The sequence below is a fragment of the Eretmochelys imbricata genome, chromosome 27 (genome assembly GCF_965152235.1).
Source record: "Eretmochelys imbricata isolate rEreImb1 chromosome 27, rEreImb1.hap1, whole genome shotgun sequence".
In the NCBI taxonomy this organism is placed as follows: domain Eukaryota; kingdom Metazoa; phylum Chordata; order Testudines; family Cheloniidae; genus Eretmochelys; species Eretmochelys imbricata.
The window spans coordinates 8361309-8381210 of record NC_135598.1 but is presented as its reverse complement, the minus strand read 5'-3'; the positions used below and the strand labels follow the sequence as shown (position 1 = coordinate 8381210).

The 19902-nt window shown below is 58.7% G+C and overlaps 1 protein-coding gene across 4 annotated transcripts; it reads right to left on the bottom strand.

Annotated features, from left to right (window-relative positions):
• Positions 1 to 2241: 2241 nt before the first annotated feature.
• SLC25A39 (solute carrier family 25 member 39) lies at positions 2242 to 18824 on the bottom strand. 4 transcript variants are annotated; one of them, XM_077806101.1, is made up of 12 exons: positions 18622 to 18824; positions 12687 to 12795; positions 11919 to 11978; positions 10175 to 10219; positions 8097 to 8206; positions 7053 to 7120; positions 5738 to 5862; positions 4626 to 4799; positions 3877 to 3986; positions 3220 to 3301; positions 2786 to 2866; positions 2242 to 2673 (listed from the first exon to the last, which is right to left on the bottom strand). In XM_077806101.1, exons 2-12 carry the CDS (start codon positions 12784 to 12786, stop codon positions 2555 to 2557), a joined length of 1074 nt encoding a protein of 357 aa, XP_077662227.1. In that variant the 5' UTR covers positions 12787 to 12795; positions 18622 to 18824; the 3' UTR covers positions 2242 to 2554. The 4 variants fall into 4 exon arrangements, with proteins under 4 accessions (XP_077662227.1, XP_077662229.1, XP_077662228.1 ...); XM_077806103.1 differs by lacking the exon at positions 18622 to 18824 and adding an exon at positions 17475 to 17562; XM_077806102.1 differs by lacking the exon at positions 18622 to 18824 and adding an exon at positions 12980 to 13112.
• Between the last annotated feature and the right edge of the window lie 1078 nt (positions 18825 to 19902).

The following is a 19902-nucleotide window of genomic DNA, read 5'->3' as shown; positions in this document are numbered from 1 at the left end:
GCCCAACTCTGGGCTTGGGAATCCTGCTTTTCGGCCAAGCGCTCCCACATCCTAGCCCCTTCCCCTCCAGGGTTGCAAGGCCCTTCCCAGCGAGCCGGCGATCGGCACAGTCTCTCATGTGAGACAAGACAGTAGCACCCCCACTCACTACAGCCGGGAAACTGAGGCACACAGGGAGGCTGGGGCAGAGCAGAGATTACAAGCAAGATCCCCTGAATCCCATCCCAGTGCCTTAACCACAAGCTGGGCCACCTTCTCCTATGGATGTCCGTATGTAAAGGGCCTGGTGTGCGTTTGCCTTAGAAAGCAGCCAGCCCCCAGCACCAGCAGGATTCTGTGGCCCCTCCAAGCCTGAACCCCACCATCACAGGAGTGGGGGCTGACAGCATCACAGCTTTGCCGCTGAACCTCATTTGGCTGGAGCCAGGATAGGGCAAGGCCGGGGGAAGCAAGCCCTGGGAGGGGCTTGATCTGCTGAAGGTAGAAAGCCCTGCCCCATGGAGAACCAAGGGGTGGGGTGTTGGTTTATTCAGCCCTCCCGGATTTCCACATAGCTCATAGGCAGGGAAGGGCATGGCATTGCCACCCCCACAAGTGGGGCTATCTTGCAGGACACACACACCCCTCTCATACATCATGGCAGCAGGTGGTGCTGGGTTGTGCCCTTCCCCCCCACCAGCTCAGACACAAACACGCCTCATGTCTCTCCCCCACCTTTGGGGTTTCTTACAAAAATGCTTTCTCAGCCCCCACCAGCTGAGCTGGCTGGAGGATGGGATCGTCCCCAAGTACCACAGCGCAGCCTTTGCAGAAGGGTGTTCTGGGCCCCAAGTCCAGATGGGGGGGGGGGGAAGAGAGAGGGGCAGAGGGGCTTTGGAGTTCCCCTCTTTGGGGCATAGGGCACAGGCAGGGCACAGAGACCTTAGCAGGGATCCCCTTGGCTAATGAAGGGCCAAGAGATTAACCAATCAATTCCCACCCTGCAAAGACACCGTGACAGGAAGTACCACCCCCCCCACCCTCACACCGTGATGCACACAAGCCTTCCCCAGCAGAGATCCATGGCTGCTCATTGCAGGAGGCCAAATCCTAGCCCCTTGCCAGCAGTTGCCAGAGTAGCACTTAGCCCCCCCTCCACAGCAGCTGAGGTGATGGAGGGAGAACAGGCAGGTGGTGAAGGGAGGGGTGGGGTGAGTGTTTTCAGGTGCAAATTTCACATAAAATGTCTTTTATTGAAGGAAGTCGGAGCGAATCCCCACTCCTGCAACCAGCCCGCAGGCCTGTCGGTAACACACATGCAGGAGGATGGCTACTTGTCCGGCTACTGACCCTAAGAGAGCTACTCAAGGATGGGGGCGCTTTGGCATGGAATCTCTGCCCCGGAGATTTCACACCTTTGTCAAGAGCAGAGAGGAGGTGGCACCCGAGAGGGGCCCAGTGGGTGGTGTCCATTACCAGCAGCAAGGTGTCTTGTGTGAGCATGGGCCACCTGGGGGGCTGAGCCCCGGAGCTCTGCCTTCCAGGGGGCAGATAGGAATGGGGAAGTCCTGAGTGGAAGAAACGACGGTGCTACCTAGGGAGGACTGGCCTGGAGTCCGGGGTACAACGGTCCTTTGTATCGCTGCCTCGCAGGAGGAGGGCTAGGGGAACGGGGTGTGCGGAGAGGGCATGGGGTGGGTTAAGACCCAATCCCAGGGCTAAACCCAGCCACCAGCAGGGAGAGATGCGGAGAGACTCCGAGCAGGAGGGTCGGTTGCTCTTTGTGCTCCAGTCGCTCTAAGTCTTCGGAAGAGAAAGGCTCTTGGTCCACGGCAGGACGTGGCCCGGGGAGGTAGTCAATTCATGCAGGGGATCCCCGCGCATGGAATGCCAGGGCTGTCCTGCTCCCCCCCCAGGCTGGGCAGGGAGGGGGCCCTCTGTGTTCGCCAGAGGACAACTCAGTCACTCCCACTACAGCGGCACAGCCAGATGCCAGGAGCAGGGCACCCACCGCTGGGGGGCTCTTCACAGGCTGGAGAGCGCCCCACCCCCAGCCCCAGCAGGCAGCCTCCAAGCAGTGCAAACCAGGAATGTGCCAGCCGGGAAGGGAGGGCGGAGGTGAGATGTCGTCAAAGGCAAACGGGGGCCTGACCCTTCCCCCTGGGAAGCACCACGGTGCCCACGCTGCTCTGACAGCCTCTCTAGCTCGCCCCGCGGGGAGGCAGAAGGGAAACCCGCGGAAACACAAGGAGAGAGCGAGACTAGAAGGCACTTGGACGTTGCATATCCTGGCCCAGGGCACATCGGGGAAGAAGCTGTTGCTAGCAGGGAGGTCTGTTCCCAGTGGATCTCGGCAGGAGCGGAGCAGCACAGGGGCAGAATCGCCGCTGCCCCCCCCCCGGCGAGAAGGCTGGATGAAATGCAAGGCCCTGGTTTTGGCAGCTGAATCCCAGCACTGATCTCTGCAGTCACCTCCCGCTTGCTACCTCCGGAGAACTCCCCCACCAGCCAGGCCCTGGCCCACAGCGTGGCGAGTTTGGAGGCTGTGCTGGGGGGGCTCTGCCCGCCCTGGCGCTCACAGGCCGCTGAGCTGTCGCTCCTGGTTCAGCTTCTGGAAGAAGGTCTTGCCGAATTCGTAGGTGCTAATCATGATGGCGCAGGCCGGGGCCACCTTGATGACGCGGGGCAGGAAGCCTGCGGGGAGGCAGAGAGGGCAGCGTTACCTGCTCCTGCTAGCTGGCCCTGCTCAGGCACCCCGGCACCCACCCCTCGTCCTACAGCCGGCCCAGGCTGCCGTTCTAGTTACCTGCGAAGAGCCCACGGGTGCCAGACTCCGCTCGGATCCTCCTCAGCAGCAGCCAGGTGGATGAGGACTTGGAGGCAGCCACTGCGGGGCGAAGGCAAAGCCGGGGCATGAGGGGCAGGGGATGCTGGTGCCGCCACCGCCCGCCGGCTGCCCTGGGACCCGCCCCTCACCCTAGCGAGGGGTCCGTCCCGCCTTCCAGGGCTTCCCCCCAGGGCGCGGGCGGCGGCAGGACGCTCGGTGTCTGCTCCAGAGGAGCCACCGCTCCCTCCCGCCCCTGTCCCGTGTGCGCGGAATCGCAGCTCCCCCTCTGGGCAGCGAAAGGAGCCAGCCCCCCCGCCGGGCCGTTCCAGACGGATGGATTCGCCATTGGAGCCACAGGCGGAAGCCGACCCCTCGCTCTGCTCAGAGTCCCACGTTCCCCGTGAGCCCCTCACCTCGGAGCGTCTCCAGGTCCCCCAGCTCAATCTGTCGCTGGGTCTTCACCACATCGAAGGGCAGGGTCAGCACAGCAGCCACCTGGGGGAAGGGGAGAAACTGCCCGTCATTCCCAAGCCACAGCTGGGGACCCCAGTGCCTCCCCATACAGCACTTCTCCCTCAGGCCAAGAGAGGCTGTGAACTTCAGCCCCTACCATCTGCCCCCCGAGCGCTCAGCCCTCCTCCGCCCATTGTCCTAGGCAGGTTAGAACCTCCGCCCAGGAGGGGCCGAGTCTCCTGGCCCCTAGTGTAACAACAAACCCCCGGCTCCCACTGCAGCCCGCTGCTCCCTGCGCAGACATTGCTCTGGGGCAGGTATGGCCTGTGTCTCACGCAGGGGCAGGCAAAGGCATCTGAAAACCAGGCATAGTCTATCCAGCACCCAAGCTGGTCAAGGCTGCTGGATTCGAGGTCCCAGCCTTTCCAGGAGAACAGTTGGCCCCCAAATAAACTGCACCCAAATAAAATGCCACGAAACCCCTCTGATTCCCCGCAGGGCTCTTTCCCCTGGATAGAATCCCAACGTTCTGGGGGTGGAGGTAACTTGACGGGCTCCCTTCAGACCCAGGCAGAACCTCAGCTCCCCGGGGACGGAACAGAAGCTCGCATACTCACAGTCCCCGAGATGGCCCCAGCTGCGAAGCTGACCATGAACGTGGCTTCGTCGAGCCGGGACTGACGGCAGAGCCATTCCTTCACCAGCTCGTAGTTAAACCAGTAGAGAGCTGAGACAGACAGACCAGGGCCATGGGTTAGAAGCATCAGCAGCCACCTCCACTGCTCTGCTCCTGGGGCATTGCCCTTTGGCACTGAGCCCCAGCCCTGGGGACTGCCCTCTTCAATCTATCGGCCCCAGAGCAGATAGGGCAAAAGGCAAACAGCCCCCTGCCCTGGCCAGCCCAGCCCTGACTGGGAGTGAGCACAGGGGAGAGATGGGAGGGCCTTGGCCGTTGGGCTGACACCAAGAATTGGCAGGCCTATTAGTACCCATCGAGAGGCTGCTTTTCCTGGCATGAAGGGCCCTGGAATTGGGCTGAGACCCACCAAACTGGTATCCCAGCTCAGGTGGGGACTGGGTCTGAAAATCCTTCACTCTGGAGTCACCACTGTCAGGTAAAAACCTTTCCACCAAACAAGAGATGCTCAGAAGGGATAGGGACTGGAGTGTGGCCCGTCAGCACCTTCTGTAGGCAGCCCCAAGCTATCAGTGTGGCACCGAGGGCTCTCTGCAGATGGCAAGAAGAGAATTCTTGTCCTGGGCCAAACCTTTCCCTATGGCCCCAGCCCCAAGTGGGGGAGACCGGCCCCAGTGTGGCCCACAGCCCCCTCACCTGTCCCCAGCACCCCTTTTCTGTGTGGTATACCTGAGAAGGGAACATCCCGCAGCACAGTGGGTCCCCAGCCCCTCCAGAGGGACAGCCAGCCGTCCTGGGCCACCGAGGACTGGATGCAGACACGCAGCTCACGGTAGCTCAACGGCCGGGACTGCATCTTGGTTCGGATGAGTTCCAAGGGGCTGATCACCGTCACCGCGCCCACTGAGGGAGGAAGTCATAGAATCATAGAAGATCAGGGTTGGAAGGGACCTCAGGAGGTCATCTAGTCCAACCCCCTGCTCAAAGCAGGACCAATCCCCAACTAAATCATCCCAGCCAGGGCTTTGTCAAGCCTGACCTTAAAAATATCTAAGGAAGGAGATTCCAGAACATCAGCTACCGACAAGCCAGCAGCAAGTGAGATACCAAAGCCCAGCGACAGGGCAAGGCCAGGCCCCTCTCACTCCCATGTGCAAACAGGGCAGTCATCTGCAATTCCTAGAATGGTGAGAGCACATGGTGCAGGAGTCCAGAGGGGCCAGCCCTGGCACCGGCCCATCGGGTTTGGCAAGGAGCTGTCTGCTAGGATTGCTGCTTGTTTACAGCAAATTACACCTGGAACAGCAGCTTAAGGCTCATCCCAGCATAAGGATCTCACTGTGCTTCAGAGGGAGACCCTCTGTGCAGCAGGGGGTCGGTTCAGCCTTCCCACAGCGGGGAGATGGGGAAATGAAAGCCCAGGGAGGGGCAGGGCTGTGTGTGAGGTCACCCAGGGAGTCTGTGACTGAGCAGAGAATTGATCCAGGAGTGCTCGAACCATGGCCACAGGGATTCATAGATTTCCAGGCCAGAAAGGACCCATGCAATCATCTCGTTGGACCCCCTGCATAACACAGGCCACAACTGCTAGAGCAGAGCTTTTAGAAAAGCATCCGATCTTGATTTACAAACAGCCAGGGACGGAGAATCCAGCATCACCACCACCTCGGGCCAGCTGTGCCAAAGGTTAATGACCCTTGCTGCTAAAAATCAAGGCAGGTCGTTGTTCATTTGGAATGATTCTTTACCCCTGGGCCACAGGAGCAGGTCAGGGGATGGGGGGGGGGGGAGAGAGGATGCAAGGTATATGGACCCTGAACGCAGAGGAGAGCGCTACTCACGCCTGGCGAGGGCACCAGCCACCAGGGGAACATGGGCCCCTTGGCTGCCCATCCGGCAGCGCAGATAATCTCGCAGCTGGTCGTAGCTGGTGAAATAGATCACCGTGGCAGGCACCGCCATCACCCTGCCAAGGAGAGGGGCTCATTAGCATCACCTGCCAACTCACATCACGCTCCCTGCTAAAGAGGGGGGTCAGATTGCTCCAGGCATAATCTCCACCCACCATATCCCAGCTGGGCCTTGACACTGCGCCTCCCATTCTCCAGCTAAGCAGTGGGACCCATCTCCCAGAGAGCAATGGGGGGGGGGGTTCCCATTCGTCTGCACAGGCTCCACACACATAGAGGAGCCTACCAAAATGCCACATGCACACAGCTCCGCCCGAAAGGTCAGAGGGCGAAGGGTGGTGTCTGGGGGAGGTTTAAGGGGGAGCAGGGGAGGGGAGGCCAGTGCACCTGGGACTACTTACCTGCTGCCCGGCTGGGCTGAAGGGAAGGCACCTGGATCTTATAAAGGGGGGACAGCAGCAGAGGAAGGTTGATCCCCAGCCAGCTCTCAACCCAGCTAAGATCAGAGCGCTGCTACAGGGAGCAGGAAGACCCCGCTAGTGACCCTGAGTAGCCAGGAGAAGGCAAGGAGAGCAGCAGAGAGGGTTTCCCTGCTAACCTCTCTGAGCCAGGGAGGGCTGAAAACAGCTGAGCTCTGGCTAGGAAGGGCCTGGACAGGTGATGAGCTCCAGGACCGGCTGAGTATGCCAGAGCTGGGTATGAACTTTTGTGTTGTGGTGACGGGCTTTGTTTGAGGATCGTTTCGCACCGTTTCTGTTGTCGAACCAGCCCCAGACAGCGGTGGCGTTCGCCATGACACAGCCTTTGTGGGGTTTATGAAGGAGCCCGAGAGGAAACTGAGGCAGGCCTCTGCAGAGCCACGCTTGGCCAGCCGGGGGTGATACAGGGCAGGCACACCCTTTTGCAGAGAGGGAGTGGAAAAGGCGGGAAGGGGGCCTGGGGAAGCAGACCGTCTCTGCACTCCTAGGATCTCCCATGGATAACCAAGGATTCTGGGTCAGTGCAGGAGAGACACCACCACCTCCTCCCCCTGCAGTCAGAGGCCCCAGGGCAAAGGCAGAGACTCCTGGGCCCAGGCCAGGAGCTACCAGTAGCACCAGGGCCCGGGATGTGTGGGCCCTGCAGGAAGACTGGGGGTGCACGCCTGGCTAGCACCACAGGCAGGGGGGGCCTAGGTGTTTGCATTTGACCTCCCTTAGCAGGCGTGCAGCGGGGAAGGGCTGTAACGCTTGGCGCCCAGACTCACAAGGTGGGTGGCAGGCCGCTCCACAGAGACCGAATGCCCTCGTAACGCGTGATCTTCACGAAGGCATCCTGAAAGGAAGAGGAGAGCACAAGGGGGTTAGAGAGGAGGGGGAGGAGGCTTCCCCAATGCTAGGGGCAGCCCCGTGGCCTGAAAGGGAGACCAGATGCCCACTCCAAAGCTAGCCAGGGGCTGCGTCTTTCCCTCCCATGCCGAGCTCTGCCGCTTCTCCAGCCTAACCCTCATCACAGGGTGACTGGCCCCTTAAGGGAGGAGGGCAGTACAGCTGACTGGTTACCTGCTCCCCAACTGGACCTTATAAAGGGGGAGACAGCAGCCGGGGCTTGAAGGCTACCCAGTGAGCTCTCTCAACCCCAGGCAGGTACAGGTGCTTCTAGAGGAAGCCGTGGCAGGGGCTGCAGAGAGCAGGAGACCCTGGGTAACCAGGGGTGGGCCAGGAGAGCAGGGGGCACAAGGCTGAGCTCTGGCTAGGAAGGGCTGGGACAGAAGACGAGCTCCAGGACTGGCTGGGGATGTCCGAGCCAAGTGTGAACTGGTGTCATGGTGACGGACTTTGTTTTGGGGCTTTGAGGACTATTTTGAACTGTCTGTGATTACACCAGGCGTAGCATTAGCCACGAGAAAGCCAGTGCGGCATTTATTAAGGAGCACTGAGACAAGGGGAAACTGAGTCAGGCCTCTGCAGAGCTATGCTTGGCCTGCAAGGGCGCTACAGGATGGCACGCCCTCTTACATGTCCCCCTTGCAAACGAACCCTTTCCCGTCCACAGAGCTATAGCCACCTAGGAGTGGGGTTGGTGAAGCTGCTCCAAACGCTGGTGCACCTGGCCCTCTCTCCTCCCCCACACCTCCAATCACCCTGCCAGGCAGCCCAGCTGGTCCCAGACCAGGGTGCCCGAACTGCCGCACGCAGCCTGGCCATCAAGCCAAAGGCCTGACCCTGCACTGACTTTGGCTGCCAGAGCGTGGTGGCCTTCCCTCTGCCCTGCCAAGGCAGCCAGGTACCCGGCAGGAGAAAAGCCTCACCAGGGTGCCGGTGAAGCGGGTGGGGGCCTTGTACCAGGCGGTGCAGCTGCTCCCGTTCTGGCACACGTACAAGTGGTCCATGAGCCCATTGCAGTACACGAAGCACTTCCCTGTGGGAAGGGGCAGGGGAGACAGAGTGGGGTTAAACTCGTGCCCAGCCCAGCCCGCTTCAGGCTCTTCCCTTTCTCACCCCCAAAGCCCTCCCTGCTCCAGGCTCTGCCCTTTCCTTCTGTAAGGACCCTCAGCAGGGGGGCAGGGCTTTACCCCTCAGGACCCTGCCAGCTCCTCTCTGCCCCATTCCCTGCCACCCCCAGAACTCTGCTCCTCTTTCAATCTTCCTGAGCCCTATGGGGCGCTGCCCCTGCTCTCCCAAAGGGCAGCTGGCAAGGAGTGGGAGAGCTGCTGGGCAGACAGGGCAGCCGTGGAGAGAGGAGCCAGCAGCCATGGGGAGGGAGAGCTTGTGGGGAGCTAGACAGGTCAGCGGGGGTGTAGACCACTGGAGCAGCCAGGCCAAGGTCATCTCAGCCAGAGCACCCTGGGGTGGCCAGGCCTCCCACAGGCCTGGGACACAGGCATGTTTACTGGGGGTGGGGGGCAGGCAGGGACTTGCTCCAGTCCTGTCATGCAGAATAAAGGCATAAGAGCAGAAGTGCGGCGAGACAGAAAGGGAGAGTCCTGGGAAACTGTCCGAATCCATCACACTCCCCTCATCCCCAAGATGCGCTCGCCCTAAAGCCGTCCTGTCAGCCTGGACTAACCGCCTGTGCTGGCAGGAGGCCACCTGCCTACACGAGTCAGCGTCAGCCCTGTCACCCTGACGGATTGGATGAGGCTGCCCGGGGTTTGCCTGGCTCCCTTCCCCAGGATCCCATTCAAATCCCTTTCCCTGCCTAGTGGCCGTTGGAGAGCCAGACGTACACATAAAGCAGCTCTCTGCCAAACACCGGAGACAGACGCCGCAGGGATGGGCCTCAGAGCAAGCCCAGCAGAGATGGGAGCCTAGCGGGGAGAGAGGCAGCAGTGGGCACAAGAGCCTGGTGTAGGAAGCTGACAGATGGGCAGACGAAAGGCAGGGTGGGGACAAGTAGCCAACCCCGCTAGAGCCACCCCCCCACACCAAATCAGCATCCCCAGATGGCAGCACAACCAGCATCAGCCACCTCTACGGGCCAGTCTTCTTCCCATGCCCAGGGCATGACTGCGGGTGGCAGGTTAGGCTTAGCAGGGATCCAAGCAGGCGGCAGGGCAGCCAGAGGGGAGGACACACAAGAGACGGACAAAACAAGGACAGAGAGGCCCACGTGTGCTCCTGCGGGGGAATCAGCTAGTGTTGAACCCCCAAATAGCCTGGGACAGCCAGCTTCCAGCACGTGTTTCTGACAGAGCACTAGTAACCCTGCAGTGTGGGGGGAAAATGGGGGACGGACTGCCTCCTGCATTCTATCCAGGACATTTGGGGAAGGGCATGTGAGGGACTTCTGCGAGGCATCCTCGGGCAGAGGAGGCTCCCCTCGAATCAGCAGAGGCTGGATATGTCCTGCATAGCAGTGCCAGGAGGGAGGTTGTTACAGAATGGGTCATGGGGTACGAGAGGGAAAGAGTAACATCCAGAGGCCCCTAACACAGCCACGACTCGGCAAGCCAACAACTCCCAGGCCCCACCTGCCTGATGACAAACAGCCTGCGGGGTCAGTCTCACAACTGCCTCCATGCTCAGGAGGCACAGAGGTGAGGAAAAGGGAGGCACAGAAGCGAGGGGACTTACCCAAGGCCATGCAGTGAGTCAGTGGCAGGGCTGAGAACTGAACCCAAGGTTGCAGCTCCCAGTGCCCCCTCCTCTAACCACCAGACAGCATCTGACCCCCAGAGGACTCTGAACTAGACTCCATTGCAGTAGGGATGGAAGGAAGATGGTGTGTGGTGAGCAAGGGTGCATGGAGCCCTGTACTGCCCCACTCTGGAGACTGCAGCTATGGGGAATAGGTTCTCCCTCGGGGGAATGGCGCTGTCAAGGGTCAGCAGCCACGGGAGGCTGTTAGCAGGAAAAGGGTGAAAGGATAATACCCAGAGATACTCACATTTGGACTGGTGAACGCTCCAGGGCGTACACTCTACTGACAACACTGAAACACACAACAGGGACACATTTAGCGACAGGTGGAGGGGTGCTGAGGAGACACCCGCCCTGCTGGTAGCAGCAAAGCTCTCAGGGGCCAAGCAGGTGCTAGGAGTGCATGGTCTGGGAAGGCAGGGACCCCCGTGCCCTGCTGTCAGCAGAGAGCTGGGATGTGGGGGCTGTTCGGGAGCAAGCCCCTCGGGTTTGGAAAGGTGGAGGCTGCTGGCTTGAGCTGGGACAAGATCCGAGGATGCCCCCCTCTCCCCGCCCAATAACAAGTCACTTCCGCCTGCCGGCAACAGGGTGGTGTCTCAACATCTGTTCCATAGCCCCCCACAGCTGAGCAGTCACAGAAACATCAGGATCAATTTAGCAGCATGACTCTGGCAGTCAAGTCACCTGAATCCAGCCCCATACAGCTTCCAAGGGACCCCGTTCCACCAGGCTAGCCCACTGTCTCTCTAGTCCCTTCCGCAAGAGACTTCCAAAGTGCTTCACAAACCAACAGACGTTCTGCTCCCAAGTTTTATAGATTGCGGGGGAGGGACTGAGGCACAGGAAGGGGAAGTGACTCCCAGAGGGAGGCAGTGGGAACAGAACCCAGGAGTCCTGACCCTCAGGCCCCTGCTCTAACCCTTACAGAAATCCCTCTGATGATCAGATTAGCCCTGGGGCACAGTCAGCGCAGGTGTCCCAGGCCTGGCTCACTACTGAAAAGAGAACCGGGAGGCAAGAGGCTGGGCTAGGGATTCTCACGCAGTCTGTGAGCTACTTAAACTCCTGCTGAGGCTTGAAAGGGCTTGGCTGCTCCTGGAACGTCAAACAGGGTTAGTTCAGGCTGGGTGGGATTATTGCAGAACAGCCCTGCAGGGCAGCGGCCAGCACAAGCCAAAGCCTGGGACATGCTCCTTCCTGTCAGGCAGCACCAGATCCTGGAAGGGAGGGCAGAGCCAGGAGGAGGGAGCTCGATTTCCTGCTTTCACTAGAGGCCTACAGATGATGACCAGGCCCTGGCTCTGTGGAGCCCTTTACGTGTGCCAGGCATCCCACCAACCCACCCACTTCAGGGCCATACAGGACATCTAAGCCCAGCTCCCCCTGACACACTGGCTCCGAGGCCCTATAGGACACCTAAGCCCATATTCCCTCTCCCCTAAGGCCACACAGATGTAAGCCCAGCTCCCACCCCAGAGGCAGGGTGCTCTTAGCCCCCCGTGGGTGGTACACTACTGGGGTGCTGCTTGTGGGAATGGTAATCCCACTCAAGCCAGATGTACAGGTTCCGTGTATGGGGGAAGGGGTGAGGACCTAAGCGGGGATGCAGCCTGATAGTGCCATGCCAGACCCCCTCTGCTGAACCTGTGTCCCCATCAGAGGGGCACAAACCCCAGGTGACCATCTTCACTGCTCTGCTGCCTGCAGGCAGTCCCTGCCCAGACTGAGTAGCCAAATATCACAGAACCTGATAAGCTCTTCGCTAACCAGGCAGAGGCTCCTCCTCACAACTGCCCTTGGGGCCTGTATAGGGGACAGGGATTGCTGTGGTTCACAGACACCTGCCAGGCAAAGCTGGGGAGAGAAACCACCCAGGATCTGTGCTACCGCATTCCAGGCTCACTGCTGCAGAGGTAGCAGGCTCGGAGATGACCCACCTGGCCTCCAGCTGCGGAGAGGAGGCAAGATTTCTGCCCTGAGCACTTAGTTACCTTTAGAGAAAGGCGTCCTCTGTGCCTGCAGTCGGATCTTCACCACATCCAGGGGAGTCACTGAAAGAGAAGGAGCCTACTTAGACCTGGGGCCAGTGTAGGGCAGTTGGCAAAAGGGTGGCATAGAGTGCTTTATCAATGAGTGGGCAAATACACCTCAGTGCCTCCCCCCGAAAGGTAGATCTGGAAAATGGATTTAATATGGACAGGGAAACAGCGGCTCAAAGAAGGGAAGGGACATGGCCAAGCTCACAGCATGAGCAGAGCTGAGACTAGAAGCCAGGAGTCCAAGCTCCTCTCCCTCTTGCTCTAACCACCAGAACCCACCCTTCTTCCCAGAGCTGGGAACAGAACCTGCTCTTCCTCACACCTCCTTCTGGAGCTTGGGGTCACCAGAGCCCACGGTGCACAGCAAACAGCCAGAGTGCAGCACTCCAAGGAGTTTTAAGGCTCTTAATGACCAGGCCAGATTTGCTGGGAGAAACTTTAATCAGAGGATGAGCCACAAGGAGTCGAGCTGGGATTCCAGGAAGAGGGTTGCTAGGAAGGGGAAGTTAAGAGGTGGAAGAGGCCACAGTCCCAAGTTCAGAACAGTGAGCTCACCTGCTCTTTGCACACACGCCCCTGTCCCCTTACACACGTGCACACACCCCGACCTCCCTACGCTCATCTGTGCATACCCTGAACTCACGTGGAAATCCTTGCACCCACCCACCCTGTCTCTCCAGCCCCACTCCTCGCTCAACCATCCCCATGCTGACCCCTTACCGAAGAGAGATGTGAAGAGGGCCCCGGTCCCAGATGCCAGCATCTGCTGCAGGGGGGTAATGCCCCCTGCGGGGCTCACTGATGTGTTCTCACCCATCATGCTGCCCACCTGCAAAACACAAAGGGGGCAGCGGTGCGGTTACAGGCAATGCTGTCTCCAGGCGCCGAGCTTCATCCCAGAAGCCTCCAGCTAGAGCCATCGGCTCCCTTGGTACGCTGGCTGGGTGAGCCCCAAGGAGACGGCATTTCAGAGCAGACTGACTACCACCTGCCCCTGAGAGGGAGATACTTGCTCAAGGGGCACTAGAGACCAGGTTCTGCCCGTTTCCTGGTCTGAGAGGTCCCAACATCCCTGCATTCCCGAGAGCCCTCTTGCCACTCTGCAGCTGCCTCGGCATGCTGGCTGAATCCCCACCCCTCGCTGGCAGCGTTATCCATGCACGGCAGAAGGGGTGGGGCTCCTTCTCGTGTATGCTGCTTATACAATCGTCCGCGCAATGGGGAGAGACAGCACCAGGTGCAGCGCCGATAAAATCCTGCCAGCAGCATAGCTGGGTCCAGACCTGAGGCGATGAACCTAAGCCAGTATTGGGAGCTACTGCAGGGGAAATCCAGAAAGGGCTGGGAGGGGAGCAGAGTCAAATGCTCCAAGCTCTCCCATTCCCCTAGCAGTCCTGCCGCCCTGTGAGGAGGAGCCTTGCGCCCCCCGACCCCAAACGCAGGAAGGAGGGGCGGGGTGGTGCAAAGTCAACCGAAGGGGAGAAGCAAGGTGCAGTAACCAGGAACCCTCCTGCAGTCCCAGGGAACCGATCACAGGGGTACATCCACCTAATCCAAACAGCCGATTCCCTCCTGGCCCAGTCCAGATGTGCTAAGGAGAGGGGGCAGGAGTCTTTCTTCAGACACGGGGACCAGTTCAACCTTGTGTATGTTAGCAGGAATCGCAGCACTTAGTACTTTGGAACAGCAAAGCCCTCTACAGCAGCAGTTCTCAACCAGGGGTACGTGTATCCCTGCGGGTGCATCAACTCCTCTCGATATTTGCTTGATTTTACAACAGGCTACAAGGAAAGCTCTAGTGAGGCCGGTACAAACTAAAATTTCATACAGACAATGACTTGTTTATACTGCTCTATATACTAGACACTGAAATGGAAGGACACTAGTTATATTCCAATTGGTTTATTTTATAATGATATGTCAGAATGAGAGTCAGCAATTTCAGTAACAGTGTGCTGACAGGCTTTTTTGTATTTTTAAGTCTGATTTTTGCAAGCAGGTCATTTTTAGGTGAGGTGAAAGTTGGGGTACGCAAGACAAATCAGACTCCTGAAAGGGGTACAGTCGTCTGGGAAGGTTCAGAGCCACTGCTCTACAGCCCCTAATTAACTCTCCCACCGGCCCCACACCCGGCAAGGCACTAGCCTGCTGCTTCTGTGATCAAGATGATGAAGCATGGAGAGGGGAAATGACTTGCCTAACACCTTAGAGGAAGCTAGTGTCAGAGCCAGCAATGGAAGCCTGGAGTCCTAACTCCCAGTCCTCCGCTCAGACTACATTGATCTCTCACTGCTCTTCAGGATCTAACCCCATTTAGCCACCATGAGCTCCAGCTACTAGCTCTGAAACACAGCAACATGGAGTCAGCCCATGCTTTCAGATTCCAAATTCCACCACACTCCAAGGGAAAAATACCTTGGTGTGTATTTAACCTGAACGTTCGTTCTCATTTCATTTCCTGTACTCTCCATACCTTTTCCTAGGGCTATTTAGTTCCAGGTCTTTGTGTGTTCCTTTTGAATGCTATCCCCACCCTGCTCAGCACAGCCACATGCTGCCTATAACCCAAACATGCCCCTTTCCTGGAGGTTGGTTTTACTGGTAACTCAAATCACGATTCCAGATCATAAACCTCTGCTCGGCTGTTCTTAGGGCTTCCCTACAGGGGAGCTCCCCAATCCTGGGCCCTAGTTCTCTCTGCCGGAGACAAGGGCACGCTACCATCTCTCTTATGCTCCTGGACTGTGTATACATTAGGGAACTGTAGAAAGAAATTCCCACTGGGGGGAGCCTTGATGCAAACAAGGTGTCAGCAGCTTCCAGCATTTTTACCCTCATGTAATTTAAACCAGATGAACCGATGGTGGTGCCAGTGGGGAGTTTCTAAGCTTCTGTCTTGAGCCCCATCTGCACCAACAGGGCACAGCTGATGCAACCTTACAGTGACTCAGTGATAATTACACTGCACTTTTGCACAGGGCTCAAGCACCTGAAAATGAGAGAATTCCACAGAGGAGCCCTCGATCCCTAAGTAAGGTCCTAGCATCTGCCGTCCTATTACAAGTACCACACAGACTGTGAGAGTCGCACATAGCTCCTCACCCCCTGGATTTGTAGGATTAAAGGGAGTAATGTCCTAGGACCGCCACTTAGATGGGAGAATACCCTAGAATCTCATCACAGTACTTGGAATGAGGGGCCACTGGGGAGCGTGCAACACCTAAACTGCTTAATCACCTGCTATTCATATATGCCACAACCCAGCACCCTCCATCCACGTAGCAAGGGAGCAGACCGGGATACAGGGCTTCTCCAGGACAGAGGGAGGCTTCCCCACCTGTCATCCTGATAAAATCCAGATTTTATGCCCCCTGCCTTGGGCCTATATAATCAGTCCTTACTCACACATAGCCTCCTGCTTCCCTCCCGCTAGGGTCTGACGTGCTACCTTTTACAGTGGCCTTAACTCAGGAAAAAGTGCCTCGAGCGAGCATGACCGCGGCCAGCTGTTTACTCTTAGAAAGACACTGATGTGTCTGTAAAAGCTGGTGTAGCGGTCAGTGCAAGCAGTGACATGGCCGGGCACAGCAGGGCTAAGATTTTAAATGTAGGAGATTCCACCGACAGGACGTGGACAGTTTCTGTGCAGATTGTTCCTTCTTCCTCATTGCCGTTCCCTGCGTGTCACAGTAACAACCTGCTGATGTTACTGACAAACAAACAAGGTCTCGCTCCCATTGGTCCTGTAGGAGCCAGTCCAGCTACAGCAGCCAAGTGTCACTGCAGGATCAGGATCACCCACATGGAAGTCAGAGGCAGGAAGAAATCAGCTGGATTCTCATATCCCAGGCATCTCCGGAGAGAACAAAACAGGGAAACTCAGACTAACAGCCGTCATCGAGTGGCTCTCCAGTGGAGCTCCACAGATTACTGCCAGCCTGCCCAGGAAGGCTCTTCTGTGGCAATAAGTGAAATCAGGCAACGCCACCACCCTATGTAGCTTCACCTGCACCTCTGTGTCCAATCAGAGCTCCCCCCAGCTACGCATGTTATTTGTCTCTGGTAGTGCCCGCAAGGCGCTAGGTGTTTCCCAAACATGACACAGGGCTCACAACGTGACAGCCCAGGCATGGGATGAAGCAGCACTACATATAACTAAAGAGGATGCTGTGGAGATCTTAACTGTGGGATTTTCTGCCTTTTGTGCATTTTGGGCCTGATGCAAAGCCAGCTAAACCATTGCAAGGTCTCCCACTGACTTCCATGAGTTCGGGATCAGGAACTTAAAATCTCAGCCCCTGTGATGGCAGTGAAGTGGGGTTTTTTTTTAAAAAATAAAGGTTTCTTTTCTTTTTTTAAGTGAGGGGAGGGGGGAAAAAAGGTGGCAGTGTGGGGGCAGTGATGCTTCCCACCAATCCCTGGCTCACAGAGAAGTCCCAGTATTCCCCCTGGCCTAGCCCCAGCTCTAGAGGGGTCAGAAAGATTCGTGGCAAGGCTTTATTTGCTTCTGCTTGAACTACAGGGCTTTGGAGCGCCCACGTACATGACCTGCGGACACCCATGTGTAACTGGGGCTACATTTCGCTATCCTGGCAAAGCAGCTCCCCCGTGAGAGCAACATACAGGGAACAATCGTCTTTTGGACTCTGAGTTCTCGGGGCCAGACACAGGCATTGCTAAGTGTGTGCACAACGATTAGGGCTGTGGTTACAGGCGTTTCTATTACAGACCAACCAGGTCAGAGCCCCACTGCAATAGGCACCGAATGAACCGACCGTAAATTATAGTCCCTGCTGCAAAGGCTTATAAGGGAGCCTGGAGGCAACTACTCTAATAATAAATAATAATTAATTAATAGATTGAACTTTGAAATCCAGCTGGTCTGAACTAAGAGCATAAGAAGAAGTAACCAGAGAACATTAAATGCTTACTCCACAGTCAGCATAGCTCAGATCACAGAGCAAAATCTGCCCCCTTATCTCCAGCTGGACACCACATGCCACCCCCTCCCTTCCCCCTCTGAACTGGCTTCTCTCCTGTGGTCTAGCATCAACAGGTCTCTTCCTGGATCCCAGCTCCTCACACTACCGCACTGGACTCTTCTCTTAGGGGGCTAAGAGAAAATCCTCCTCGCTCCTTGCTCCAGGGCTGGTCCTTGCTGTCTCCCCATCCCACCGCACCACCTCCTCACTGCTGTCTCCTCCCATCCCACGACACCACCTGGAGTCTGGAAAGGGATACTCCTGGCTCCCAGCTCCAGGGTCCCTGGGCTACTGCAGCCTTTCCACTCCCAGCCTCCAGCAGCTGAGCTGCTGTAACTCTCCCACCCCCTTTCCACTGTCCTTGGGTCCGGTCCTAGGGTCTAGGCCCCCTCCCCCTACATTGTCCCAGGCTCAGAGCCCCCATTCTGTGCCGTCCTCTCCTGGGGCCCAGGAGACAGTCTCCCCTCTTCTAGCCCCCAGTTCCCCAGGCTAACATACACCCCACCCCACAGAACAGGCTCCTCACCTGGGGTCTAGGAGCCAAAGCATCCCCTCCAGCCCCCCCCGCGCTGTGGAGCTGGGCATGGAGCTACTGCAGTCCCAGCTCCGACTATTCAGCTCTTCTGGGCACACAAACACACCAAGCAGAGGGCAGGGTGGAGCTGAGCCCGCACAGGGACAGCCAACCCAGCGCTCCCACAAGTGGCACTGGCAGCCTCCCGTGCCCACCGGGGTCAGTGCCCCAGCCTGGCTGGCATGCTTGGGGCTCAGCAGCCTTTGCAGACAGAAATTAATTAACACTTTCCCCCCTCCGGGCAATGTCACCCTTAACCAACAGATGGGGAAACTGAGGCACAGAGCAGGGAAGTGACTCAGCCCAGCTTACGCAGGGAGCCAGGAGTAGAACCCAGGCATCCTGGCCCCCAGCACCCCCCTAATCTAACATTGCAGCCACCACCCCCCACCCCGCTTCTGTGTGCATTGCACGCTGCCCTCAGGGGTTACCCTCTCCCGGCTCCTGTGTGTGTGTGTCCACGCGCGCGTCCCCAGGAGTTACCCCCCTGCTCCTGCCTGTGTGTCTCCCCCTCCCCACCCCCTGGGGTCCCCCCCCCTCCTCTGCTGTGTGTCTCCCCCGGGGGTCCCCCCTCCTCTCCTCTGCTGTGTGTCTCCCCCGGGAGTCCCCCCCTCCTCTCCTCTGCTGTGTGTCTCCCCCTCCCCACCCCCCCGGGGGTCCCCCCTCCTCTCCTCTGCTGTGTGTCTCCCCCGGGGTCCCCCCCTCCTCTCCTCTCCTCTGCTATGGGTCTCCCCCTCCCCACCCCCCGGGGGTCCCCCCCTCCTCTCCTCTCCTGTGGGTCTCCCCCTCCCCACCCCCCGGGGGTCCCCCCCTCCTCTCCTCTCCTGTGGGTCTCCCCCTCCCCACCCCCCGGGGGTCCCCCCCTCCTCTCCTCTCCTGTGGGTCTCCCCCTCCCCACCCCCCGGGGGTCCCCCCCCTCCTCTCCTGTGGGTCTCCCCCTCCCCACCCCCCGGGGGTCTCCCCTCCTCTCCTCTGCTGTGTGTCTCCCCCGGGAGTCCCCCCCTCCTCTCCTCTGCTGTGTGTCTCCCCCTCCCCACCCCCCGGGGGTCCCCCCATCTCTCCTGTGTGTCTCCCTCCCCCCGGGCCCCCCACCACTGACCGGCCCATTTCAGCCGCACGTGATTTTTTCATCCGCCGACGAATACAGAGAGGCCGCTGCCTGCGCCTTTAAGGAGCCCCATCGGCCGCCCGGCGGGAGGGGGCCCGGGCCGGGATCGCCGCCCCGCGGGGTGGCTGGATTGGGCCGGACCCGCTGGGCCGCAGCGAGCGGCGCTTTCCGCTCCGGCCTGCGGGAAGGGGCGGGGCGAGGCCCTGCGCGGCCGGGGGCGGGGCTTACACACGCCTCCCTGCCCCGGCCCCCCCCCCCCGCCCGCGTGTGCAGACAGCGGGGCGGGACTTGCACACACGGCTGAGTGTTCCAGAGACGGTGGGCCTTACACACGCGTGCAGGGCCAGAGATCGTGGGGCTTGCACACTCCCCCCAAGGCTTGCAAATAGAGCCGTGCTTACACACCTACACACACCAATGCTGCTGAGTGTGCAGACACAGCACGGCTTGCACACACTCCAGGGGCACTGGGACAGTTTTTATAGTGGGGGGGCTGAGAGCCATTGAACCAAAGTGCAAACCCTGTATATAATGGAAACCATTTTAAGCCAGGGGGTGCAGTAGCACCCCTCCTTCCAGCAGCTATGACACACCCTGCTGAGTGTGCCCGAGACAGAGTGATTTACACACCCACCCTGCTGAGTGTGCCCGAGATAGAGGGGGTTTACACGGAGATCTTTATGTCCCTGCTCGCACCCATACTGTAGAGAAAGGGGTTTACACACATACGCCCCCTCGTCCACATGTGTATCACAGACTGTGATGCAGACAGGTTTACCACACACCACGCCACGGAGGAGAGGAATTCGCTCCTCCTGAACACACAACAGGCCACAGGGTCTGCCCGAGCCAGCAGGATTTACGCACAAACTCCAGACACGTACACCACAGCGTGCCAGCCGACGAGGGAGTTGTGGCCTATGCAAACCCAGGCCGCATCCCCCAGGGCAAGGCAGAAGCAGAGCGACTTCCACACACCCTGTGTACACATGCACCACCGGCAGCCAAGTAAACCAACCCCACTGAGTCTCCATGCCCGCTCCTCGCTCCCCTTCCTGTCCCTCACAAACCCCACACAGGGACCACAAACCCCATTCACAGGGAGCTTCTGCCTCCTGGGAAGGGGGAGGTAGAGTGTCAGGGAGCTGGTGTTCCTCCATGGTGGAGCGCTAGGCTGAAGGGGCTGCAAGAAGAGAGAGGTTCTAGTCTCATCTCCTCTACTGACTGACTCCGGTTAATATTTCTGTGGAGGCCACAACCCTTCTTACTGGT

Coding starts and splice junctions, on each gene's coding strand:
- SLC25A39 (XM_077806101.1), bottom strand. CDS start 12,786: ATGATGGGTGAGAACACATCAGTGAGCCCCGCAGGGGGCATTACCCCC. Junction 4,800..5,737: donor GGCTGGTGCCCTCGCCAGGC/GTGAGTAGCGCT, acceptor TTCCTCCCTCAG/TGGGCGCGGTGACGGTGATC. Junction 2,674..2,785: donor CACCCGTGGGCTCTTCGCAG/GTAACTAGAACG, acceptor GCCTCCCCGCAG/GCTTCCTGCCCCGCGTCATC.